Source organism: Pteropus medius, unplaced genomic scaffold (assembly GCF_902729225.1).
Source record: "Pteropus medius unplaced genomic scaffold, Ma_sr-lr_union100, whole genome shotgun sequence".
In the NCBI taxonomy this organism is placed as follows: Eukaryota; Metazoa; Chordata; class Mammalia; order Chiroptera; family Pteropodidae; genus Pteropus; species Pteropus medius.
Window position 1 is genome coordinate 16,203,239 of NW_024351073.1, and position 23,840 is coordinate 16,227,078.

At 45.6% G+C, this 23,840-nt stretch overlaps 1 protein-coding gene across 4 annotated transcripts in view; it reads left to right on the top strand.

Annotated features, from left to right (window-relative positions):
- Window positions 1–23,840, top strand: part of MYO10 (myosin X) — a 189,684-nt gene that overhangs the window by 68,284 nt on the left and 97,560 nt on the right. For 3 of the 4 annotated variants that reach the window (XM_039842747.1, XM_039842748.1, XM_039842749.1), the window contains one exon: window positions 13,239–13,397. In XM_039842747.1, the coding sequence (XP_039698681.1) occupies window positions 13,239–13,397 (159 nt within the window). Of the gene's footprint in view, window positions 1–13,238; window positions 13,398–23,840 lie in introns of those variants that run through there. The other variant, XM_039842751.1, reaches the window with a different exon arrangement.

Genomic DNA, 23,840 nt, shown 5'->3' on the forward strand with positions numbered 1-23,840 from the left:
AATAAATACTGTATTCGAGAGATTAGTCAAATGGGACAAAGCTCTGTATTGTTTGATTCATGTAACATCTTATTCACAACCATCATAGAGGGAAAATGTCTGGCAGGAGAAACCCGTGAGGAAGGCCTGTCGGCGTGTATTCCTGAGACAGAATTCTCAGTTTACTCCATTTAATGATTTTGAGGGCGTATCTATTAAGTATTTATTAGTCATGTCTCCACTAATAGATTAAAGAAAGAACTTTTTCCTTATTAAATAAAAATTCCCCACAGATTAAAGCATTAATCCTGTTTTCAGGTACTTTGCAAGCAAAGAAGTTGGATTTCTTTGCATGGATTATTTTTGCCCTCTTCACACGGTAGGATGGAAAGTAAGAATCCAGACTGTTGGGAGAGCGGAAGGAGGCCTTAGCTGCCCTGGGCGTTCACCTTGCAGTGTGAATACCCACCATTCTCTGCCACCTGTCACCTGATGTCAGGGGACCGTGCATGTAGAAGAGACGATTGAACAGCAGTAACCTGCATAATTCACGCTCCCAGGAAGTTCCGGCCTGAATTATCATGAAGCCTGAAGTTCATAATAGCTTTTCTTTGCCGAAACGATTATTGTATTATTTGGTTATTGTTAATGAAATAAAATGTGTTTTGAGATATCCCAGTCACCCGGAATAATGGTCGATAAAGTGATTCTGAGCAGAGGCCTCCTGTGTCAGCTTCTTAGTACTTAACAGACTCTCAGTGGAAGAAGCTCCTGCCGACTCCTTTTGGACTGTCCTGGTGACCTTGATGTCAAGAATAGGAGTTTTTGCACATTTACTCTGAGGCAAGGCTTTGCTAAGTGCTTTACCTGATTTAGCTCCCAGCACCCCCGCAAGGCAGGTCCTCTCATTTTCCAGTTTCCAATTGTGGAAACTGAGGCTGGGTGGGCAGGCATTCCCAAGGCCACGCAGCCCTGGTCGGATGTGAGCTGGAGTTTGAACTGGGGTCGGTGGAGTGCCAGAAACTGTGACCCTAACCGTGATGACTTGTCACAATCGCTGTGTATACTATAGATGGAGCAAGTGATTGTGCGACTTTTCACGACCTAGTTGGTCGTCTTAAACTTCGTGTGCCTGCATCCACCTTATTCCGCCACATGGCTGAGCTGCCATGCTTTATGCAGCTCAGCCTTAATGAGATACAATTCACACCCCATAAATGCGCCACTGAATGTGTGCAGGTCAGTGGTTTTTAGTATTTTCACGGAGTCAGGCAGTCATCGCCACAGTCAATTGTAGAACATTTTTGTCACTTCAGAAGGAAACCTCAGGCCCATTAGCTGTCGCTCCCCGTTTCCCCCTCTCCAGGCCCTCAGTCCCGGAAACCACTCGTCGACTTCCCGTCTGTGGCTTTGCTTATTTTGGATGTTTGCAGTAAACGGAATCATATAGCGTGTGTCTGACCCCTTTCCCTCGGCATCACGCTTTCAAGGCTCATCCATGTTGTAGCGGGTGTCAGGACTTCGTTCTTCTTCGGTGCGGATGACATTCCACCGTCTAGCTGTGCCACGTGAGTCCGCCCAGTCATCTGCTGACGGACGTTTGAGTTGTTTTCGCTTTTTGGCCAGCGGGAGTAATGCCATGAATGCCTGGGTGCGGGTGTTCGCGTGCATGTGTGTCTTCATTTCGCCAGGGTACATACCTGGGAGTGGATTCTTGGGACGGATGCTAACCGTGTTTACCCTTTGGAGGAACTGCCAGGTTGTTTTTCAAAGCAGTTACACGATTCAACATTCCCTCCAGCAGAGCGTTAACTCACATACTCTTAACAGGAGCATGTATCGCTATCAAGAGATTAAGAGAACAGAATTTTTAAGGTTTAAAAAATACTTACACCGTGATTTAAAATAATGTGGACTTATTCACTCGTTTCTGACGCGAACCTTAAGGTCTCTGAGGGAATCGACTGCTCTGAGTTTGACACAACCTCCTCAGTCTCCAGATGTCCACGGGGCGGGAGGCTATAACTCGGTGCATCGTCACCTCATATTCTTTATCGGTTTCCATCTGCCCACCTCGTGCACGTGTGGCATCCTTGAGTGTCTGGTTTTGGCCTTCTGCACTTTCTCTGCCCCTGGAAAGGAGATGGAGGCGGAGTGGCCTTGATGGGTGACGAACGAGAGCAGCGTACGTGGAAGTGTCCTAGTGACGCGGGGAGCGGGGAGCCCAGCCCGGGGGGCCAGGTGTCTGCATCCATGGGGGAGGAGCTGTTTGCTGAAGGGAAGAACATTGACTCTTTGAGAGTGTGTGGGGTCCCTCTGTCTCTACCATGTTTTGATTCTGTAATATTCTGAAATGGAAATTGGAAGAGATGCAGGCTTGTTAGGATATTGGCAGAAAGGAAGGGTCTCCAGACTCCCTTTTTGGGAGAGTTCAGTGAAGGATGGGAAGCTGGGCAAAGAATGATGTTGATGAAAACACGACCATGTTTTTCCCTCATAGCTTTTGCTTTAAAGATTTCAGCCAGATTCCCATCCATTTCTTTAAACCTCAGATCAGATTCCCAGCAGCCGCTGTGCAGAGCTTTTATGTCGTTTGCATTTGCAGACATTTACAGAGAATCATTCTTGCCGATACTTTTCGGGGGGAAAATAAACACGCAGTCTTCTTCTTAGCCCTCTTATGTTGTTCATGGTCCATACACTGGAGAAAATATCTCAGTACCTACTATTTTTATTATACAATACACTTTTTAAAAGAGATCTTTGCCTCTTCACGTCACTCTTTTCTCTGTCCGGCCTTCTGCCTCTTCTTCCTCCTTTCAGAGATTCGAGTAGCATTTTCCTGACATTTCTCGAGATCTCCTAGGCTGTGGGGGTGGGGTTGGCATACAAGGAAAGCGTGGGAACTCGTCATTGCATGGTCCAAGCTGATGTGCTCCGTTTCTGGCCTTTCCTATTATCTTTTGGATGGGCCGTTTTCTCCTAGAAATTGTACCATAAGCGTGAGCCAAGCTGACTGCTTGCCTCCTCTGTAGATATTTTACCAAACTAACAGCCAAAAATGACTTTTGGTTTCAGTCTGGACCCTGGAATCACTCCAGTTCTATTTTCGTTCACTGGATTAATAACTGCCTTGCGTGGTATCTCTTAGTTCTTGATACTTGGAAATGAGAGCATGCAGAAAACTTAGTGCTTAAAGCTAGGAGTCGTAAAATTGATTTTGACTCTGTTTTAAAACTCCAAGATGTATGCATATTTGGCTCAAATATGTCTTTTTTCATTTTACTTAAGAGCAACCAAGGAATTATTGTCATATAATTCAGTGTCAGGCAGTTTCAGGGCAGCCAGTAAATGAAAAATGTCGATTGACAACTCAGCCTTTGGAGTTAGGGATTAGATGACAAATGCAAGGTGTCCCATCACATGCTCTTAGCACCGTGGAGGGATGGCTGGTGCTCATCCCTTTGGCAGGCAATTCGTAAGCAGTCACTGGTGCGAGACGTGTGACTAGGCAGCGAGGCCCCAGAGGTTTTCACACGTCGTCATCCTGGGCCAGAAAGAGATTACAGTATAATGTGGTGAGTGACAGGAGAGGTTCTGTCCAAGGTGCTGTGGGAGAGGACACTCTGCTCAGGCCGAGTGTGGTGGCTGACGCTTGGAAGGCGGGTGACCGGGCGGAATGAAGGGCGGATCCCAGGAGAGTTCACCCCAGAAGAGAATGCAGAGGGCTAGCAGAGAGGGCGAGAGGCTCCAAGTCCATCTGACACGGCCGAGTCAGCCGGGTGGGAGAAGCTGCCGGGGCCCTCAGGAAAGGCGGTATAGGACGCGTGAAGGAGGTTGTTCTGTATCCCGGGAGTGGCTGGGAAGAAGCAGAGAGTTTCAGTCAGGGCAGGCTCAGATTACATCGCTGATAACAGCAACAGGACTGACAGTGGAAACATCTGAGTTGCTGACTCAGCACCGAGCACTGTGCCGAATCCTTGATGTGATTATTTTACCTGTTCTCCCCACCACCCTTTGAGGTGTACGTGTTCTTATCATCCTTTTTTTTTTTTCTTTTTTACCGTTGATGAAATAGAAGGTTACAGAACCGAGGAACTGGAGCCAGTTAAGATTGCTGGGCCAATGGGGAGCAGTGTGGGGCTCACGCGGAGCCAAGTCCATGCCGTTCAGACTTGAGCTGTGTCCCCCTAAAGGTCCTCTCTGATTCCGGGTTGGGAAATACCGGCCAAAGAAACCAGTTTTAGCTTTGGAAATGTCTTTTAATTCTGAGTGCCAAGAAAATTTATCATGAAAACTAGTAAAAAATATTTAATCATTAAAACTCAAAATTAAATGTTTCTTGGACTCCCCCTTGAATGCCGTGGGACACAGAGAGGAATTAGGAAGCGGTTGCGGGGTCTGGATGAAAACATGAGGCGTGAGCCACGGCTGAGGCGGGACGGGGAGAAGATGGGTTCTCGGTGGGGTCGGTGATCTGACCCCAGGCCTTGAGCCGTGGCTGCGGCATCCAGCGAAGGGGAGGTTATTTTAGGCTGACGCTGATTTCTGACTTAGGGAGCTGGTACTGAAAATGTCACTTTTTGAGATTAGTAAGGAAATAGGCACAAGGCAAAGAGATATGCAGGTCTAGGGGTTTTTGTTTTGAGGTGCTTATGAAACATCAGTGTGGTTCAGAATTGTAGAAACGAAAGTTCTGTACCAGAGTTCAAGTTCATGCTCTCAGGATTTGGGCTTGTGACTGGGGAGAAAGGGATCAGAAAGAGGCCCTTAAAATTAGAACAAGGACGAGGACATTAGGACAGGAGCAAAGGAACCTCAGAAGCGAGAGCTCGTCGACCAAGTGTCAAGAGACCTTGAGGCCAAGAATTAAGGTTCCTGGGCTTTCACCCCATTTCTGCTTCTGCTTCCTAGAGTTTCTCTGGGCCGAAACTACTATGCTTAAAACAAGTGTATTCGAAGCTCTTTTCCCACTAATAGTTTGTGACTCTTGGAGGAGATTTATTATTTCATTTTGTTTCATTTTTAATTTTAAAAAAAATGAGCATTGTAGAACTGCTTAACAAGAAACCACAATTGAACCAGTTATATGTATCCAGATATGTTCGCTGATAGTGATATTGATTGGACATATTTCTCTTCGTAAGCCTAGAAATGCTTAAACATTTTAGAAAATGGAGAAGGAGTCATAGGCAAGTATAAAACACAAAATTAAAAATGTCTACAAACTTGCAGCCCATGATTGGAGTTCTGATATGTTTACTTGCAGTCTTTTTGCCTGCGTTTTTTAAACTGTGTTTGTTTTGAGATCATTGTGGGTCCATATGTATATGTAAGCAATAATACAGAAGGATCCCACGTGCCCTTGACCTAGTTTCCTCAATGATAACATCTTACATCGCATCACAACCAGTGTTCAGCGCTGATACTGTCAAGGTACAGCTTTGGGACCCCCACGTTTCTTTATGGCCACACCCGTTGCCTTCCCGCCTCCCTCCCCTCTGGCAAACACCAATCTGGCTTCCCCTGTAATTGGGTTACTTCAAAAATAGTACATAAATGGAATCATACAGCGCGTCACCTTCTGGGACTGGCTTTTTCAGCTTTGCCTACGACAGGTAAAGCTCTGTGAACATTCATTTGCGTGTTTTTGTGCAAACATAAGTTTGCATTTATGTCGCCCAAGAGTATAGTTGCCGGTGTGTGTGCATATGTGCACGCATGCACGCACATGTGTGTGTACTTTTAAAAATAAACCTAGGGTTATACTGTGTGTGCATAGAATAATTTTATCATAGATTTTACTATAATTATGATGAAAAAACATTTATGTATCATGATCCCTTTCTTCACACTGAATTCTTCAACATGGAAAGGCTGGCTAAGCAGCCTGAACGTCTTTTTCTTGGTGGACATGGCCTGCGTGATGGTATAAGCAACAAGAAAGTGTTTTGAGACACGTCCTAGCACAGTTGGAGCAACAAGAATGACTTACCTTGTGCAAATTCTCCCTAAAAATTACACACAAAATTTTCTTTAATGAATAAAATTAATGCAGTTTAGCATTTAAAAAAGAAATCCGTACATAATTCTTCTATAAAATCACAGTTCCTAGTGTTACATATAAATTCAGATTTGAGGTCTTATTTTCCTTTATTTGCAAATACCCTGCTATGTTCTGTAATGCGTGTGTGTGTGAGACATTTTTCCAGCCATGCCAGCTCACTCCAACAGTTACCTTTTCTCTCTGAAGCTCCCCTCCTGGTGAGCCAGTGCATCATCCAGGCCTCCGTGGTGGCAAGCACCTGGCCGTGTAGGTGACTCTGCTGCCTTTAGCACTGCTTATTGGGTGGCATGGCTCAGCATCTCCATCGGCACACGAACTGGTCCACAGATTAGCTTCCTGGGTGTTTCAAACTTCCCAGATTCTTAATCCTATCAGTCTGGCCACAGACTCTGTGGTATCATCAGGAAGATTCCTGCTCAGTGGGTAACATTTACTGTTCAGGGACTGACCTACCGGAGCCTCCTATCCTTGGGTTATGCCTGTCATCGCCGATGCTTTCGGTGGGACGTTATTTGTGCACATGAAAGCAGGAAGAAACCCTCCATTTGGAGAACAGTGGTGCCTGTAATGATCACACTGAGAAGTGATGAAGACATTGCTTTCCTATGGGGTTTCTAGAAAGTTGGTCTCGTTGAATTGCATTTCATCGTGAAATTTCTTCTTTGTACCTTGTCTCTAGGAAAAGCAGCGTCACTGTCACGTTCAGTGTTAGAGTTGTCCGTGATGATGAGTAGGTAGAGAAGTGTCGCCCCCACCTAGCTGCTTATGTGACCTTTAGTTCTTTCAGGTCAGGCCAGGGCACAGGGTCTCCCCGCACCGTGTCCCCGCCACACTCCACCGAGCAGATGCCTTGCCCTGTCTGGCCGCTGTATCTGCTTTTCCCTGGCTGCCCTACGTCTCACGGCTAGTTCCCATTGTACCCTGGGAATTTCCTCAGTTACAGACCCCGCCACGGGGTTAGGATTGCTGAGGGCCTTCCCCTCAGGGGATGGTAAACTCTTTGAAGGAGGGGTGTTTAATTCATCATTGTGTTCCCAGGGGCCAGCTCTCAGCATGGCATGAATGATGGGAGGAAGCTGGAGAGAGTAAATGAAAAGCAGTGGAATAAATGAGAGATTAAACAACGCACAGTGTGTTTGTCCCATCCCCCCTCCACCTCCGCCCTCGAGTTCCAAGGGCCAGGGGGTTCTTTCCCGTTTACTCTGTTGAACAGAGATTCACAGCCAGTAAGTGGCAGAGGTAGAATTCAAAAGGCCATCTTTGAACTAGTGTCCCTCTGAGGTCTGACTCTAACATGCATGCTTTTCCACGATCCCGAGGAATTGAATGCTAGCTGTGCTGTGTGCTGTTGGTCAGGCTTCCTAACTTCTCTGATACTTTGTGAATTTATCCTTTAAAGAAAGCAACAGTATATCTTCTCTTGCTGGGAATCAAATGAGGTAATAGAATCAGTGTGCCAGTTGCTTGCAGCCAGCACTCAATAAAGACCTTCCCCCTCCTCAGCCCACTTCTGGTTTCGAACCCAAATGCCATGCTACAGTGTCATCGGGCATTGAAGACCCGATGACAATTAATTGACTTAATCTCAGAAACTAGTTTGAGTCTTTACAAAAGAAAATACCAGTCTTTGTTTTTATCTCTACTTAGTTATCTAACAGACCCACCCAACAGAGGTTAAAGTAACGGAATTTTTATTTATATAAAGATAATTTTAATCCCCTGTTCCGTGGTTGTGAGGATGCTAAGTCTCTGACAAATTTGAGCTGAAAGCACCATATTTTGTTTTGTTTTTTTCCCATTAGACATGTATAGTTTTGCTTTTGATTAGATGCCAATGGAACTTTCTAGTGGACTCTACATTTTCATGCCCCAAATACTTTCTCCAGTCTCTTGAGGCAGCAGTAAAGGAACAAGCCAAGGCAGATTTTTCAGTTAAGTGATGGCTTCTCTCTTAGACTTGTGCTAAGAGCATAGCTTGAGTCAGTGAAGCTTAACTGAGGAAGCTCATTTTTGATTGACATGATTGCTCATTCCAGCCACATGTCAGGAGGCAAACGTCTTAACCTTTGTCACTGATCATACTTTACTTCATGACTTAATGAGCTGATAAACGAAAGAAAGAAGGAAAATAAATAGAGAGGCATCCCAAGATACAATGTAGAATTTCAGGGAAAATCTAAACAAGGCAGCCAGATTTGTGCAAAAGGGATTCAAACCGAAGAACAAAGTGTTATGTCAGATAGTTTTTCATCAGGGCACAGGTCAAGGTCATCATAAAAAATGTAGAACTAAATGGGCCGCCCCCCCTTTTGCTCAGCCCCTTCTCCCACACAGCCAGTGTTCAGGCCCTCTTCTGGAGAGTAAGCTCCTCCATCTGTGCTAAGACTCTTCATTATTTCCTTATAGAATGTTCTGTGCTGTTCTTTGCATTATGTCCCCTTCACAAGAGTAGCTACTTTCATTGAGCTCTCATTGGTTCCAAGCGCTGTGACTTTTACGGACGTTATTTTCTTTAGTTTTCACAGTAATTCTGTGAGTTAGATAGTATTATTACCATTCTTATTTTACACATGGGGAAACTTTTGCTCATTGTCCCTGTGCTGTGGGTAGCATAGGCCTAGGAGAAATGAGTCCACGCAGATCTGACTTTAAGGCCGTGTTTGGTCATTACTCTCTCTGCTTCTCCTTTTGTATTATGCCCCTTCGGAAGGCCAGGACCATCTATTCAATTTTTATTGAGTCTGTATAGTGGGCTTAAGGCAACGAAGTATTTTTAAATTAAATATTAGGATGCATTGAGTCTCATAAGTGTTTCATGAAATTATATGTACAGCAGTTTACAGTATAAAACCTTTTTTCCTGTAGATTGTGGTTGAAAGAGTTTAAGGTTACTTGAGGTCTCAGGTAGGCAGAAGTTGTCTGACTGTAATACTGTACAATTAGAAAATAATGAAAATATAAGCAAACCTAGTAGAAATCTTCATTATTATCATATTACCCTTCTTAAATTGAATCAAATAAGGAAGAATCAAAAACTAAAGTACATAATATTGTCATGCCGACCTTTGATTTACCTCTATTCAGTGTTTTTAGCTCTTCGTCCCTAAAAGACTTGTTTTTATGTTTAATGAAAGGTTTTGCGTAGAGGCGTTGGCTCACGCATCATTTTTTCTAGAATCCGCATCGACACCCGGTTGATTGGCATGTCGTGGGATTCCTGGAACAGAGCATCTCAGCCTTTGCGCTCCTGACGTTTGGGGTTTGGGCGGGGTAATTCTTTGACATTTGGCAGCATTCCTGGTCTTCACCGACTGTATGTCTGTAGCACCCTTCCCTGTCCCCCCACTTGTGACAACCAGCTGTGTTTACAGACACGGCCACGTGTGCCCTGGGGGGCAAAGTCGAGAACTGCTCGAGAAGAAATTTCAGGCTAACAAGAGATGAAGTTGCCCAGATTGAGAATACCCTCTATCCCACCCATCCCGCAGGAGAGGACAGGATAAGATTTTTTTTCTTTCACTTCAGTAGATAAATGTTAAGCTTTATGACTAGGGGTTCCTAGTGATTTGTAATAAGGGAAGTCTGTGTGTATATCACTTTATACTATAGAAATTATTGTGTAAGCTTGGTAGGGGTTGCCTTGCAATATATATACTATCCCCAGGTTAAAAACAAAAGGGAATTAATAATGGCTCCAATGTTTTTGTCCAATTAATTGACTCCATGCCTTTTTAAATGCAGAAGTGGACCCAGCCTTGGGCAAGCCTTCACTGAGTTGTTTTTCCAATAGTGTCGATTGGTTGTTCTGCTCCCATACTTAATCCCATCCATCTTGTGACCAGTGGCTTGTATTTCTATAACAGGAACTATTTGTTCTTGAGACTCCGTTTTCTCTCAATTGATTTCCTGTCTACTAATCGTCCATATTTTGCTCCATTTCTCAACTTACCACCTTTCTCTTAGTATATGCTCCGTTAAGGTAGCTGAGTTTACTCTGGGGTTTGTAGGAGTAATCTTGTTACTGTATTTTGGCCACTGTTCCCGAAATATTCCCATAAAAAAGAATTCCATTCCTTAAAGTAGAGTTTTCTTTTCTGCTATTTGGGCTTAATCTTGTAAAACGAATTCTCTGTTAATTGTTGCATGTAAAAATGACTTCACAGTTCAAAGGGCTCTCCTTAAAAATTCTTGAACGAGATTGTGGATCTTACTAACCTCTTGAAATCTTTGCAAATTCAATTAGGTGTTTATTCAGCCAACATGCATGTAACACCCAGAACGCAGGGGTCGGTTCCGTCTTTTCCTTCTCTGAGTCTCTACTTTGATGTTACCCGCCCGTGAGGCTGTCCCCAAATACCTAATATAGAGTCACCCCTCTTGGCACATAGTCTCCTTACCCTTACTGTGTCTTCATAGACATTCGTTACCATCTGCGATGCTATATACTCCCAGTGCTTAGGACACACCGGTAAATATCTGCTTGAATGAATAGATTTTCTTAAATCGGACACTTATTGAGTAACTTCGATATATCAAACATCATTGTGAGATCTTTACACATAGTAACTAACCTGTCTCTGACTGGACGGTTTTCTCTGCCTGTCCTTCACTAATATGTTTCTCTGCTATTCCACTTTTCCTTGAAATAATCACCGTTTTGAGCAGCTGCAGTCCTGTATCTTGGCAGAATGTTTCTGTTTTTCTGTTTGTAGCCTCTCGTTTATGTGACTGTTATCTTCCATCATGATTCTGTCTCCTTGAGGTCATGAGAAGAATTGTTCCAGTTCTTTTGATTTCCCCTCTCATTTTATACACAGTATGTTCCTGAAAATATAGGAGGAAGTCAAATGTACAAAGGTGGGGAACTTTGTTTACAGGTCATAACCATTTTTTCCAGTGGCCACGTGACTAGTTCTGAGCTGTTTACGTGGGATCCTGTATTGTCTTGCTGTTCTCAGTGCATTAAAAAAGACAATGAGATGTTTACACATGACGCAAATACTTAATCATTACACACAGACATATATATTAGTGTCTCATTGTTATATGGTTTGTATGATTATTTCCAAAAAGCATAATCAACATAAACACAACACTTTTAATATTCTAAATTATTTCTATCCTCAAATTCTAGAATTCTTGATATACTCAACTAGTGCAAAAAGTTATTTGTTTTCATGTTGGGAAGGATTTGCAGGGGGTTGAGCAGGAGATAGTTGTGCTGGCTTTGGTCTCCTGTCTTTGTTCCTACAAGAAAAATTTCCTGGGGAACTTAAGTCACTTGTCTACCAGTTGTGCTGGCAGGACCTTTGAGGAAGCGGAGTGAGGACAGACCCTCCCCGTGTGTGCTGGGAGTGGAGAGGTGACCCAGAGTGCTGCTTTGCACTCAGCTGGCCAGACGTTCCCTGTGCCAGCCAAGTTCTGGTTCTGCCCTGGCCCTTGATGGAAGACCCAGGACCCGGCCCAGGTGTGCTTTTTCTCAAAACCCTGCCTGGATTGGCATCCTAGGACTGCAGCAAGCTGGGGAAGGCAGAGAGTTCCAGCTGTTTGCTTCTGGGGTTTTCCACGTTACCCTAAAACTACTTTCACTCTTAGCTTAAATATGCTTAACTTTTTCCCATGGCGTTTGAGTTAAAATGAAAGCTTGGGTGTCTTGAGTGTTTCTACTCTTTTGAATGTTCCTGTGCATTTTTCTTTAATACCTTGGTTTCCTTTCTGTGGCATACCCTACCCTGCCTGCCCTCAGCTGGCTGGAGGCCCCCCTCCAGCCTGTGGGTGTTCACGTGGCGGGCTTGGTCGCCTCACCGCGAGGTGGGCCTGCGGGGGCTGGCGCATCCCCGGGTGGGTGTCTGAGCGCAGGAAACAGCTGGGGAGTGTGGCTCGTCCTCAGAAGTCATGGCTGGGTGTCTGCTCTGGCCTTGAGCAGTGTCTCAGGACCAACTCTTGTGGTTCATGTGGCAGAAATGCCACGCTGAAGTTTAATTTTTTCTCTAGAAAAATAAAACATGCCATTTTCCATGGCTTAGGAAAACCATGGGATTGGTACTTTTGCCTTCCTTGGTGTGTCATTCTCTTTTGCAATAACATACCATTTGTCGCCATATAGGCACCCGGTTGATATCTAAAAATAGAATCCCCCATCAAAAAGTCCCGCAAATACTCCAGAAACTTGTTTTGTGTGTGTGTGTGTGTGTGTGTGTGTGCGTGCGCGTGTGCACATAAGGATGTGTACAAATGAAGACTGCATGTTTTTCTTGTTATTTAGGTTCTCGCTTTGTATATCTTTGTTTTAAGGGTGAATATAGTAAAAGTGTAAAATGAATAAATATGGCATAAAAGCCATAATTGAGTGATGGGACTCCGCGAGTTTGTATGTAAAGCTGGTCAGATTTTGGTCAGCAGATGGCGTTGACTTGAAATGGTTAATCCTAATCCAAACCAGTTGCGATAAAAAGACTAGATTCAAGAAATACATGCAAATTTAATAATCAGCCTCGTAATATCAGAGGCATCTCGTGTACATGCTACAGCATGCGTGTGGCACTCATCACAGGTGTTGGAATTTTAAGGAAGACAGGCTGTCAAGCAAAGAAACCAATTTTATTTTAAATTCGAGAGGGAGTTTGTTTTGTCTAAAGATCACATGAGTGCTGTATATCCCGATAGTGAGGCAGTAATGGCTGGGAATATTTTTCAAACATTCTTGTGCAGATGTGTTCCAATCTTTGAACAAATACATGAACATATGGTGAATTCGTATGCCGTTTCAATGGAAGAATGTTGTTATGAAGCTTTGAAGTATATGATCCCGTGTGAAACATTGTGTAGTGAAACCCAATTACTTTCTAAAAGCTTGGTTAGCCAGTTTCTTCACTGATTTCTATCAGTTGGAGAAATAAGCAGAGAAGTGAACTGTAAATTTATAATTTCTGTGGTTCCCAAAGGATGGTTAACACTTGAACTGATGTCTTCTAGCAACATCTAATAGCAATTATCAAAAAACTTCCATTAAAAAAAGAGGTAAGTGGCATAAATAAATGAAGATGTTCTCTGCAGTATATTTTTTATTGGCCAATTCAGGATCTTGTTGCTGAAATGGTACTGAATTTGTACTGGTAAGTCCAGGAAACGTCTAGAAACTTCATTACTGATAACTAAACAGTTGAATTTACTCCTCCCTGCCCACCATCAGGTATTCACGTACAAGCAGAGCACAATTACACACCAGAAGGTGACCGCTATGCACCCCACGAACGAGGAGGGCGTGGACGACATGGCCACCCTGACAGAGCTCCACGGGGGCGCCATCATGCACAACCTGCACCAGCGATACCGGAGGAACCAGATATACGTAAGTGCCACCTCGGCGCACGCTCAGGCTCCCTCAAGTGTGCGCAGATGTTCTTCTGGCTTTCAAATTATTGTTTTCAAAGAGTATTTCGTGCCTTTTGAGAACCTCTAGTTAATCTAAGCAAAACTACGTTTTCACGTGTTTTGCCGAATTAGTGATGTGGCTCAATAAATCATGTTCTTGTGTTTATTGCCTTGATTTTATTAGAGAGATTACTTAAATTGAAGGGTACTTTGACCTCTTTCTTCTTCTAAAAGAATTGCTTGTAAGTGTTCTGCTATAATGAAGAAGTCACAAGCAGTGGTTTGACCTCCACAGTTAAGGGCTGAGGAGAATGTGGATTTGCAAACCAGCGCACCTGAGCGTAATCTTTTTTCTCATTTTCTTGTTTTTTTTCTCTTTTTATGAATTTTTACTTTTTTCTGGCTGTGGACCCCCCGGGGGATATTTGGATTCTAGGGAACCCGTTTTCCTTATTTGTGGGACCTATTTTGAATGGGGACATGTGCATAAAAGGCAGACATTTTTCTCTCAACTTTTATGAAACGTGACTATTTCTGTATTATAAAGTAATATTTAAAACGAACTCCTATAATTACCACTTTTTGACATTCGAGAACCTGTTTTACGTTCTCTGCCGAGATCGACTGGCCTGCAGATTTTATCCATTTTTCTTCTGCCTGTTTTGCAAGTCTTTACGGTAAACTGGGGCGGCTGCTTATATGTTTAATTTTCGTGTCAAGTTCAGATTCAGTTTTTTAAAAACGAAAACAAATATACGGACATATGGTGAATTTATGGAAAAACCCTTCATCTTTGAATAATTTTTTTTCTTTTGGAATTTCACTTAACTTGCCAATACACTTGGGATTGCGATGGGGAGTACCAGCCTTCACACCAGCTAGTATGGCTGCTGACTAAAACTCTAGGCACGCTTGGCACTGAGGTTCCTCTAATTTATCAACTTTAGAGCAAGAGGGAAGATTTGGGAAAGAGCAGGAATGAGAAATTGGTGGGTTTAACGCTGAATTTCCTTGATCTTTTCTTTTTAAAAATCTGGTTTATTTGCCTTCTTCTGACATCGTGAAAGTGTCGTTTTTGCCAGATCGACCTCATGTTTGCCAAATGTTTTCAAACAGCCCTGTCTAGAGAAATTCTGTCATGTCATAGTCCTCGGAGTTGCCGTGTGCTTACGCTAAGTCTTTAGATTTCAAATGTTTGCCATATGTTCTTCAGAAATGACATGTAACGTTCATACACGTGGACATCAGCGTGGCTTCGTGTTCCATGTTAAGGGTGCGCTGGCAGAACATGCACGCATTCCCCTGTTCCCCCCGGAAACTCCTCGTCGGTGACAGGGGTCTCCCTCCTTCCTGTGGGATGCTCACTGCACAGGTGTCCAGGTTTCCACGTGCCGTCCCTGTGCTTTTAGTATTAAGTATTTGACGCTGCCCTGTAACTCTTCGTTCACAGAGCACTTTCCTCCCTCGGTTTGTCAAGGACCTACTTATTTTGTCCTTTTTGAGCCAAGGACATTGCCAGGCGCCTGGTAGTTGTGCGATAAATGTTTGTAAAATAAAAGCCATTCATATTAGAAATAACCTATTGTTGATAATAAAATGCGAGGCCAATTTAAATTTTTTTTATTGGCGTATGTCTCTCGTAGGTGAGTAGTTCAGAACTTATTACACATTTAATCATCAAGAAAGGAGGAGAAAAAACTACTGAATGAATTTAGAAGGCAGAGCCTTTTGAAAGATTTTCCCTTTCTACAATGATGACGTTTAATCTGATAGCTAAATTGCCTAATAAACACTGTGACTAAGATTTTGTTCTTTTTATCCTGAAATTAAGATCTTTTTCCTCCCCTCTGAGGGAAAAACACAGGATTTTTGTACATCCAATTTGCCATTCAGTTCGGTTCATTTTGCCTTCATGTGCCTTCCTCCTGAGACTTAAGTAATTGTATTATTATCTGTAAAGCAGCCATCATGATTTTATCATCACTGAAGCTGTTGGCGGCTGGTGCCAGTACTTGTCGGATTGCCTCATCGAGACAAAACCAGCACCTGTCAGAAGAACAGCTTTGCCACCTTTTATCCCGGCTCTGAGCGAGACCTGTCTATGTTTAAAAGAGAAAAAAATGACATAGGCGCTGTGTTGGCGTGAGCCTTGCCGCAGGCTCTCGGGGAAGGGCCCACTCCCTGTTCACTCCCGGTCCTGGCAGAGTTCAGTTACCTGCGGTCGTAGGACTGAGGTCCTCGTTTTCTTGCTGGCTGTCAGCCGAGGGCCGCTCCCGGCTTCTAGAGCTTCCCTTCCCTCACTCTCAAAGCTGGCAATGGTGGATCAGGTTCCTCTCACATTTCAAATCTCTCCTGCTTTCTCATCTCTCCCTCCAACTGCAGCCAAGAAAGGTTCTCAGCTTTTAAGGGTTCACAGGGCCAGGCTGGGTCCCCTACTTCAGAGTTCACCACTTCAATCATACTGCCTAAGTCCTTTTGCTTTGCAGCATCACGTAGGCACAGATTCTGGAAGGGAGGCGTGGACGTCGGGGTGTGCGGCTGCCCTCCTTTGAGTCGTGTTACCGAGAAGGAACCCCTCCGGGTCTGACCCCGACTCTGAGTCTTGCATTCTTTGGTTTTCTGGTCTGAGTTGGCAGGTGACACAGGTCACTGATGAGCAGACCCGTCTCCAGATAGAGAGGTCTATTGTTTTGTGCTAAAAAGGGCCATTAGCTTCTGTCTCTTTGGGGACCATTCTTATTACCTGAGGACTTTACCGGACCCAAATAAAATATTTTTTTTCCAGCTCCTGGCATCCTCTGTTAAAATTGGGGCAGAGAGAGAACAATGAAGGGATGAAGCATCAATAGGCACATCTGAGTCGAGCCCCCTTTTCTCCACTTGCCTCCTCTTGGACTCTGCATTAATCATTTAATCTTGAGTGCGTGTCAGTTTTTTAATTTGTGGTTTTTTAGAAGATCAGATATCATAACTCCCCCCCTAACCCAGGCTACTTTAAAATGAAATGATAAGTGACAGCTTTAGGAACTTTGTTAAGCTTTGTACCTTTCTCTCCATCTTACTCAGTTGATACCACCAAGTCTTTATTTAGAAAGCTCCCGCCTGGCACTTGGCACCCCATCCTTCGGGGAATAGCGGCTGTGCAGACTGTTACGTCAGCTGCTGGAGGTCTGCGTGACTCCGGCTTCGCGGGCGGTCCCTCTGTCTCTGACACCCTGACCGGGCACCCTGCTCCTTCTGTCCTGGCTTCGTATGAGCCTCTGCCGGCTGCCTTGGTGCTGCATTCCCTTCCTGGAACTCCAGGTCTTTTGTGCCCAAGGCGCCACCTTGTCAGCCTTTCCCATCCTCCGGTGACTTCCCACGTGAGAGAGCCTTGCTCAGCACTTCCGCTCCCCACCTGGGAGCCCATCCCAAACTCCGACCTCGAACCTCTTGTTCCTGGGCTTCTTGCCATGGAGGCTTGCCCTGCTTGCCTGGTGCCTTGGAGACGGTCCGATGAGGGTCCTGCCCTCCTCTGTCTTCCCACCACTGATGTGACCTGGTGAGGAGAGTTCCGACGTGTGGGAGTGCCCAAAGACCCAAGGCGCGGATGGGGCACAGTGTGCGTGGTACAAAGAGAATATTAGTGAATGAGAAAGCCTGAGCTGGCCACGAAATGCCCTAGGGAGCTGCTGGCAGTCAGGACACTCTAAAGCAGGTGGAAGAGTTGTTGAGAAGGGAAGGCTAGTGAGACCCCACACATGAAGATGGAGAGATGAGAGTGAATTTTGCGAGGCGGCCTCTCTGGACTGGGAGAAGGTTCCTTTGCTTATGGAGCCTGGTGTTTGTGGGGAGGGGAGGTGTCTAGGCAGGCTGGGGCAGGACAGTGGTCAGAACCCTCAAAGCCGTGGTTGTCAGCCAGGCGATGCTGCCCCCAGGGGACATTTGGCAATATCTGGAGGTGTTTTTGGTTGTCCTAGCAAGGGCACGGAGTGCTAACGGTGTTTGGTAGGCAGAGGCCAGGGATGCCGCTCTGTGTCCCACCGTCCGCAGGAGTCCCCGCAGCAAGCAGTGACCGGGCCGAAGACGTCAGAAGTGCCGAGGCTGAGAAACCGTGCCTCGCCGAAAGCCAGCCTGCAGCGTCCGGGCTCGGCGGTGCTCACAGCGCAGCATCCTTGGTAAAGGTGTTTGACGAGAGCATTTCCCTGGGAAACGTTTTGGAAGAGTTGATGGGGAAGTGACGAGAGATGAGGCTGGAGAGTGTCACCGAAATTCGAGGGAGAACAGATGAGGGTTTAGATGGGGGGACGGTGGCAGTGAGCGAGAGAAGAACAGGTCTGAGAAGTGCGGGGCAGGACAGGGAGGAGGAAGGGTGCGCTTAGACGATTCTCAGCCTTGTCAAGTCCAAGTGGCCGTGAGAACTTGGCGCTGACCGTCCCGGCAGCACCTGGAGGACAGGAGCGTGGGAAAAGTGGATGTGGACGCCCGTCGTGCTGTGTTCTCCAGAGCCTGGGTCGTTTCAGATTGTCACGTGAGCAGGATGCGGACGCAGCCTTGACAGGTGCGTGCGCGGTGCCCGTTGTGTTCGAAGGTGAGCTCTGTGTGCAGAGCGGAGGGACCGCCAGGCCAGGCCCGCGGCGTGGCCCTCTTTGTCCTCTCCATTACAGGATTTGTCGCTCTCTGGGTCAGTCGCATGGAGGAAATTCCTCTCCCAGCCTTGAAGGAAGGGCTCAAAACCACATCAGGGAGGGAGCCGCAGGAAACGTCAGAGCTCGCCCGCAATTATGGTGCTGGAGATGACTCCGGAGCCCTGCTCTGTCCCACCCAGCCCTCTGGTTAGCTTGTGGGTCTTGTTGAACAAACAGGGCAGGGATCGGAATCAAAGGAGCCCATTTTAAAAAGTGGGGCTGTGTCTAAAGATAAATGCTCCCGTCAGCACAAAAGATTCTTCACAGCTAATGTATTTTTAGGTGTTTCAAAAATACCTCCCTTTGGTTAGGTGGCATCCCAGACCGAATCTGTAAATGTGTTTGATGTTGTTCCTGAATTAACTTCGAAGTCTATTTCTGTCAGGCAAAATGTGTTAGCATTTTGAAAACGCGGCAGCCGCTCGTACACCTGTCGATTGCAGGAGGCAGGTGAACAGACGCCCCGGGTGCCCCGACCATTGTCGGCACTGGACGTCCCATGCCGTGGGTTTTCCATTTTGGACGTGCAGATTCTCAATCTGCATTTCATTTCCTTGAGTTGAGTTTTCCCAAAGTAGACTTTTTTTTTTTTTCTTTCCATTCCTTTCCTAGCAAGCTATGCCAGACAGGGTGCCCCTCTGACCATCTGGATGATGGCCTGAAGTCCGGATGGTTACCATGAGGCTTGCCCGGAAATTGCCAGAATTGTGTGTTTTGCCAGGTGGTTCTTTTTTTTTTTTTTTTGCATGAAATCAAGAGCTGGTGTTGCCAAAAGATGATTGTCTCCATCTGACTGTGTGTGTATTTTAAAACCTCACCAACCATTTATGCTCCAGTGGCCACTTCCACATCAGCACATGATGGTGGCAATTAGGAACTTCGTTTTAGTGAGTTTTTTTTTCTCTTTCTGCCTCTCTTTTGGGTCAGATTCCATTCAACAAGGCGGGAATTTAGTCAAAAACTCACTTGAATTGAATAGAAATGTCGCTTTTAAATTTAAGAGATTGACTTCAATAACTTGAGTTATCTGTTGTGATCTAGTTTTCAACCAACTTGATGCTTAACGGGTTTTAAAAATTGTTTAAAAATGTTTTTCATTGCTTAATGGGACAGTTTTGTTATGTAGAAGGTAGTGGCTTAGAGCAGGGGTCCCCAACTCCCGGACCACGGACTGGTACCGGTCTGTGGCCTGTTAAGAACTGGGCCGCACAGCAAGGGTGAACGGTGGGCCAGCGAGTGAAGCTTCATCTGTATTTGCAGCCGCTCCTCAGCGCTAGCATCACCACCTCAGCTCCACCTCAGATCATCAGGCATTAGATTCTCATAGGGGCACCAGTCCCCAGTGCCAAAAATGTTGGGGACCACTGGCTTCGAGCTCTGGAAATAAACCTGCCTCACCACTCCACAGTGAAAATAGGAGTTTATTTGGTGGGTTGGTGGTCAGATTGTGGGCCCCCAGTATCTGTACATCGATTCAGCCCTGCCCTGACCAAGAGTGCTAAGCCCCAAGGATGCAAAATTACTCATGTTTATAGTAATTGTTTCTTGAAAGACTGGACAAATGAAAGGCACTGCCCCTCCAGGACCTCCAGGTTTTACTGGAGAAGGCCGACACGGCACACCACTGACAGTAGCTCAGGGTGACAATGACTGTGATCAAACTACTTACTAGGAACACAGAATGAGCCTCTCAAGGGGGAGGCGTAAGGACAGGGTCAGAAATGACTCCCAGACGAGACCCTGGTTGTGCTGAGTTTTGAAGCATTCATTGGAGAAGTCGGTCCCGGAGGAGGGCGGCTCACTCATTTCCGGCAGAAGATCAGCATATGCGAGGACTTGACATTGTGTGATGTTCTGCATTTGTCCAAGATGCCGGAATGAAGGTCGCGTGCAGCTGGCTGGCGGCATGGGCAGGAGCAGGTGAGAAAGGGCTCTGAGTGCTAGCTAACGACCTTGCATTTATTTGTGGAGGCTGTAGGGACAACTGTAAATAGGAGCTCTGAGAAAACTCACTCGGGCTGCAGGGCAATGAGCGCAGGAGGTGTCCGGTCTAGGAGGACATGTGATCGGCAAGCCACATGGGAAATGATGGGGTTCTGAGCCAATCCTGGGAGAGTTTGAGTTCGAAAGATACTGCGGTAGAATCTTAAGTCTTTGAGATTGGTAGGAAAGTAGGTCGGGTTTTTACAGGAAGATTCCCAGATTTCTGGATTAACCATTTAAGTAGACCGTGGTGCCATTCGTCACGATGTGACTGTGAGTAGGAACAGGTGTTTTGGGGAGGTCAGCTTTGTCCATGTTGAGTTTGAGCTAAGGGGCATCCAGGCGAAGATGCCCAGTGGGCCGCTGAGTGTACAGGTATCTGTAGTTCTAAACTGAAGCTGCATCCAGGATAAAGCGTTCCAGAAGTAATTCATCGCCGTATTTAGCTGTGATGATGGGGAGAGAAGGAAGGAGAACAGTGGGTGGGAAATAAACCCGCCTCACCATTCCACTTCTTAAGTCCTTCCCTCTAGGAAAATGTGCGCGCCACTGACTTTGATCAATTTCCCTAGTACGTTTCCCATTACTTCGTTTACATCCCGTGTTTCAGGACCACATGATGAAAAGCAGTTGCGGTTTTATTTTCATCAACAAAAACAAACCAATAATGAATACCTCCGATTTACGTAGCACTTTCACATAGTAATTGTGTGGGATGACAAGGTGTGTCATTACTGATGAGAGTTTTAGGTCTGGCGGGGTTAAGCAGCCTTCCAGGGAACGTAGCTCCAGGCTGAGGACTTCTGACTTTCGATTTGGCCAAACCTTGCTATCCAGAGCAGTGGTCCCCAACCTTTTTGGCGCCAGGGACCGGCACTCCTACGAGAATCTAATGCCTGAGGATCTGAGGCGGAGCTGAGGCGGTGATGCTGGCGCTGGGGAGCAGCTGCAGATACAGATGAAGCTTTGCTTGCTGGCCTCCTGCTGTGCGGCCTGGTTCCTCACAGGCCACGGACCAGACCAGTACTGGTTCGCGGCCTGCGAGTTGGGGACCCCTGGTCTGGATCGTGTTATCCTGCGTCGGAATAGCGACTTCCCAGAGGCAGCACAAATCCCTCCATATCCACAAGCAACTCTGCATCTGAGGCCACCGGGTCACGTTGTTTTCTTAGTTATACTTGATTTTTTGGTGGGGAGGATGGTTAGAGTTAGAGACTAGGTATTATACCCTTATGCCTTTTGAGAACCTTGCATTGGTAGATTTTAGACTGAAGAAATGCAGTGAGATTCTCCCAACACTTTAAAGCAGTATGTGCAGCAGCTGTCCCAGATTATAAAAATGGGCAAGGAAATGTATTTTTTGGTGAGTTATGTGGAATTTCTCTGACTAGCAAAAAATTTTTATGTGCTTCAAAATAGAGTGTACTTTCTATTTCTGAAGAGCCATTAAAACGTCCAGGCTACTTAATGATTGTGGAATTTAGAATCAGGTATGAAGAAACCGGTAAGTACCTGGCCCTCCCTTGTGTTTGAGCTGCACGTGTCCAGAGTCGTAACTACACGGCGTCACCGTGGCTGTTTTTAGAGCCAGTGATACCTTTCTGTAGAGTGATAAATGGCACAAGCATCCAGCAAATGTCTCCTAGCTCCCTCTTGCTACAGTTTATCTTTGCTTCGCTTGGTACTGAATTTACAGCTGGGCCCTCCCCCCGTCCCCGCCATTCTCCAGTGGCCATTCTTATTTATATCACCTGCCAAACTTTCTTATTACTCAGCAAATCTGTTATTTGTTTAGTGACAACAATCACTCGTGTAAAGTGGTGTGTTGAGGGTAGCAAGGGGAAAAATAAGATGGCTTTGGCAGTGATGACTTCTGCCGATGGGCCACTAAGATTTCACACAAGGTCTTGTGCGAAATAAACCATCGGGAGCTGTTGCTGCGTGTTATTTTACACTTCTGTTTTAGCGCGAGGTTTGGAAGTGCTGTTCCGTGCGTGTGCGGGCACAAGCAATAAACCCCGATGAGAATGGAAGGACCCTTCAGGGCACTGAAGGGTCCCCTCCCGTAACTGCCGTGAGAATAATTCATTAGGACTTGGGGTGTCCTGTCGCCTTTTTAGAGCCAAAGTCTCCTCTCAAATGTCTCTGACGGTTGACCCTGCAGGTCGTGGGAGCGAATGAAGAGTTTTAAGCAGGTGAGTTTCATCTTCCGAAGTTCATCGGTCAGGTGTGGAGCTTGGCTTGAGCAGACAGGATGTGTGCGGAGCTTACAGGACATAGAGACACTGGCCGCTGATGGGGAGGCTGGACAGAGTGGGTGAGTCCCATTCTGTATGTGGGTGAGTGGTGAAGGGGTCACCACTGACCCACGGTGTGACAGACACACCAGCCGTTTCCAATCTCGCTGTCCGTCAAGGGCGGCATTTATCATCCTTGGCCCATTTCTTGATCTGTCAGAGGAGGCAGAACAGTGGCCTCTGCCCTCCCACATCTCTAGGTGACATGGGAGCAAATGAGGGCAGGTGACAATGCGACCGCTTAGATAGTGATGTCCTCTGTGCCCCACAATTATAAAATGTCAGGTAAAGGTGTTTTGGAAACCTGTAGGCTTAATTGCCATTTAACATCGGTGACAAGCCTTTCAAGAAATGACTTACGTCATTAGTTAGAAGGTGAAATTGTAAAACTTGTACGTTCGTGTTTTAAGAGCCTACTTTACCCCAGCAGTAGATGGAGGTTCTTACAGTAGAGAGGCAATTTTAACTCTAAATGAGGTAAGATTTCCTGTCATTTTTAAAAATAAACATGAAAATTGTGTTTTCTCTCTAAACCAGACACACATTTTACACATTCTTTACTTTTCTTTTTTTTTTAGTAAGAGACTTCAGATTATTGCATTTTGGCTCAGGTCGAGTCTGGCTTTTTGCTGTCCCTGTTGGTACGTGGAAGTCCGTTTGTTGAATTTCCGATCAACCACGACATATGTACTTATTATTGAGACTCTAATGAGATCATTTCATCCCTGAAAATCTAAATGCCTTTCGCTCTCTCCCCTTACTAAATGGTCTGTAATTTGTTACCAGAGCATTTTTGTTTCTCAGTTTGGTGTAAAATCAGAAGAGGTGTGTTCCAAAACCTTTTATTAAGGTTAAGGCTCGTGGTGCTTCTCATTATTTCTGGATATGCGAACTTGTGTGGCTTCAAGTTAGTATGATTTCAAGGTTCGTCTACACTGCAGTGTGTATCTGTACTTCATTCTTTTTCTGCCTGACCGTTCCATTGTGTGGATGCACCACTGATGTCTGCCCATTCATCCGATGATTGACATTTGGGCTGTTCCCAGCTTCAGGCCGTCGTGAATAATGCCACCGCGTCTTCGTTGGAGTACGCATTTTTAATTCTTTTGGGCATATACCTAAAAGTGGGATCGTTGGATCATGTCTCTTTTATGTTTTTAACCTTTTTTGGCTCAAGATTTTTCCAAAACGCATCACAGGCCCCCTTGCATTTGAGAACGGTTATATGGAACATACGATACATTGCTCGATGTTCCTGGCAGTCGCTCTGAGTATGAACGATTACAAATTGCTGTAATGCGGCCCAGATGCGCGCGGGGTATGTGGACGTTCTGCTCCGCGTTCCTGCTGTTTTTCTCGGCCGCGCTGCCCAGCCTCGCCCACGACACAGAAGAGAAGGCTCTGGAATTTGGTCGTCTGGGTTCACGTCTCCCCTCTACCACTTCCCGGCTCTGTGACCACACGCAGAATTTT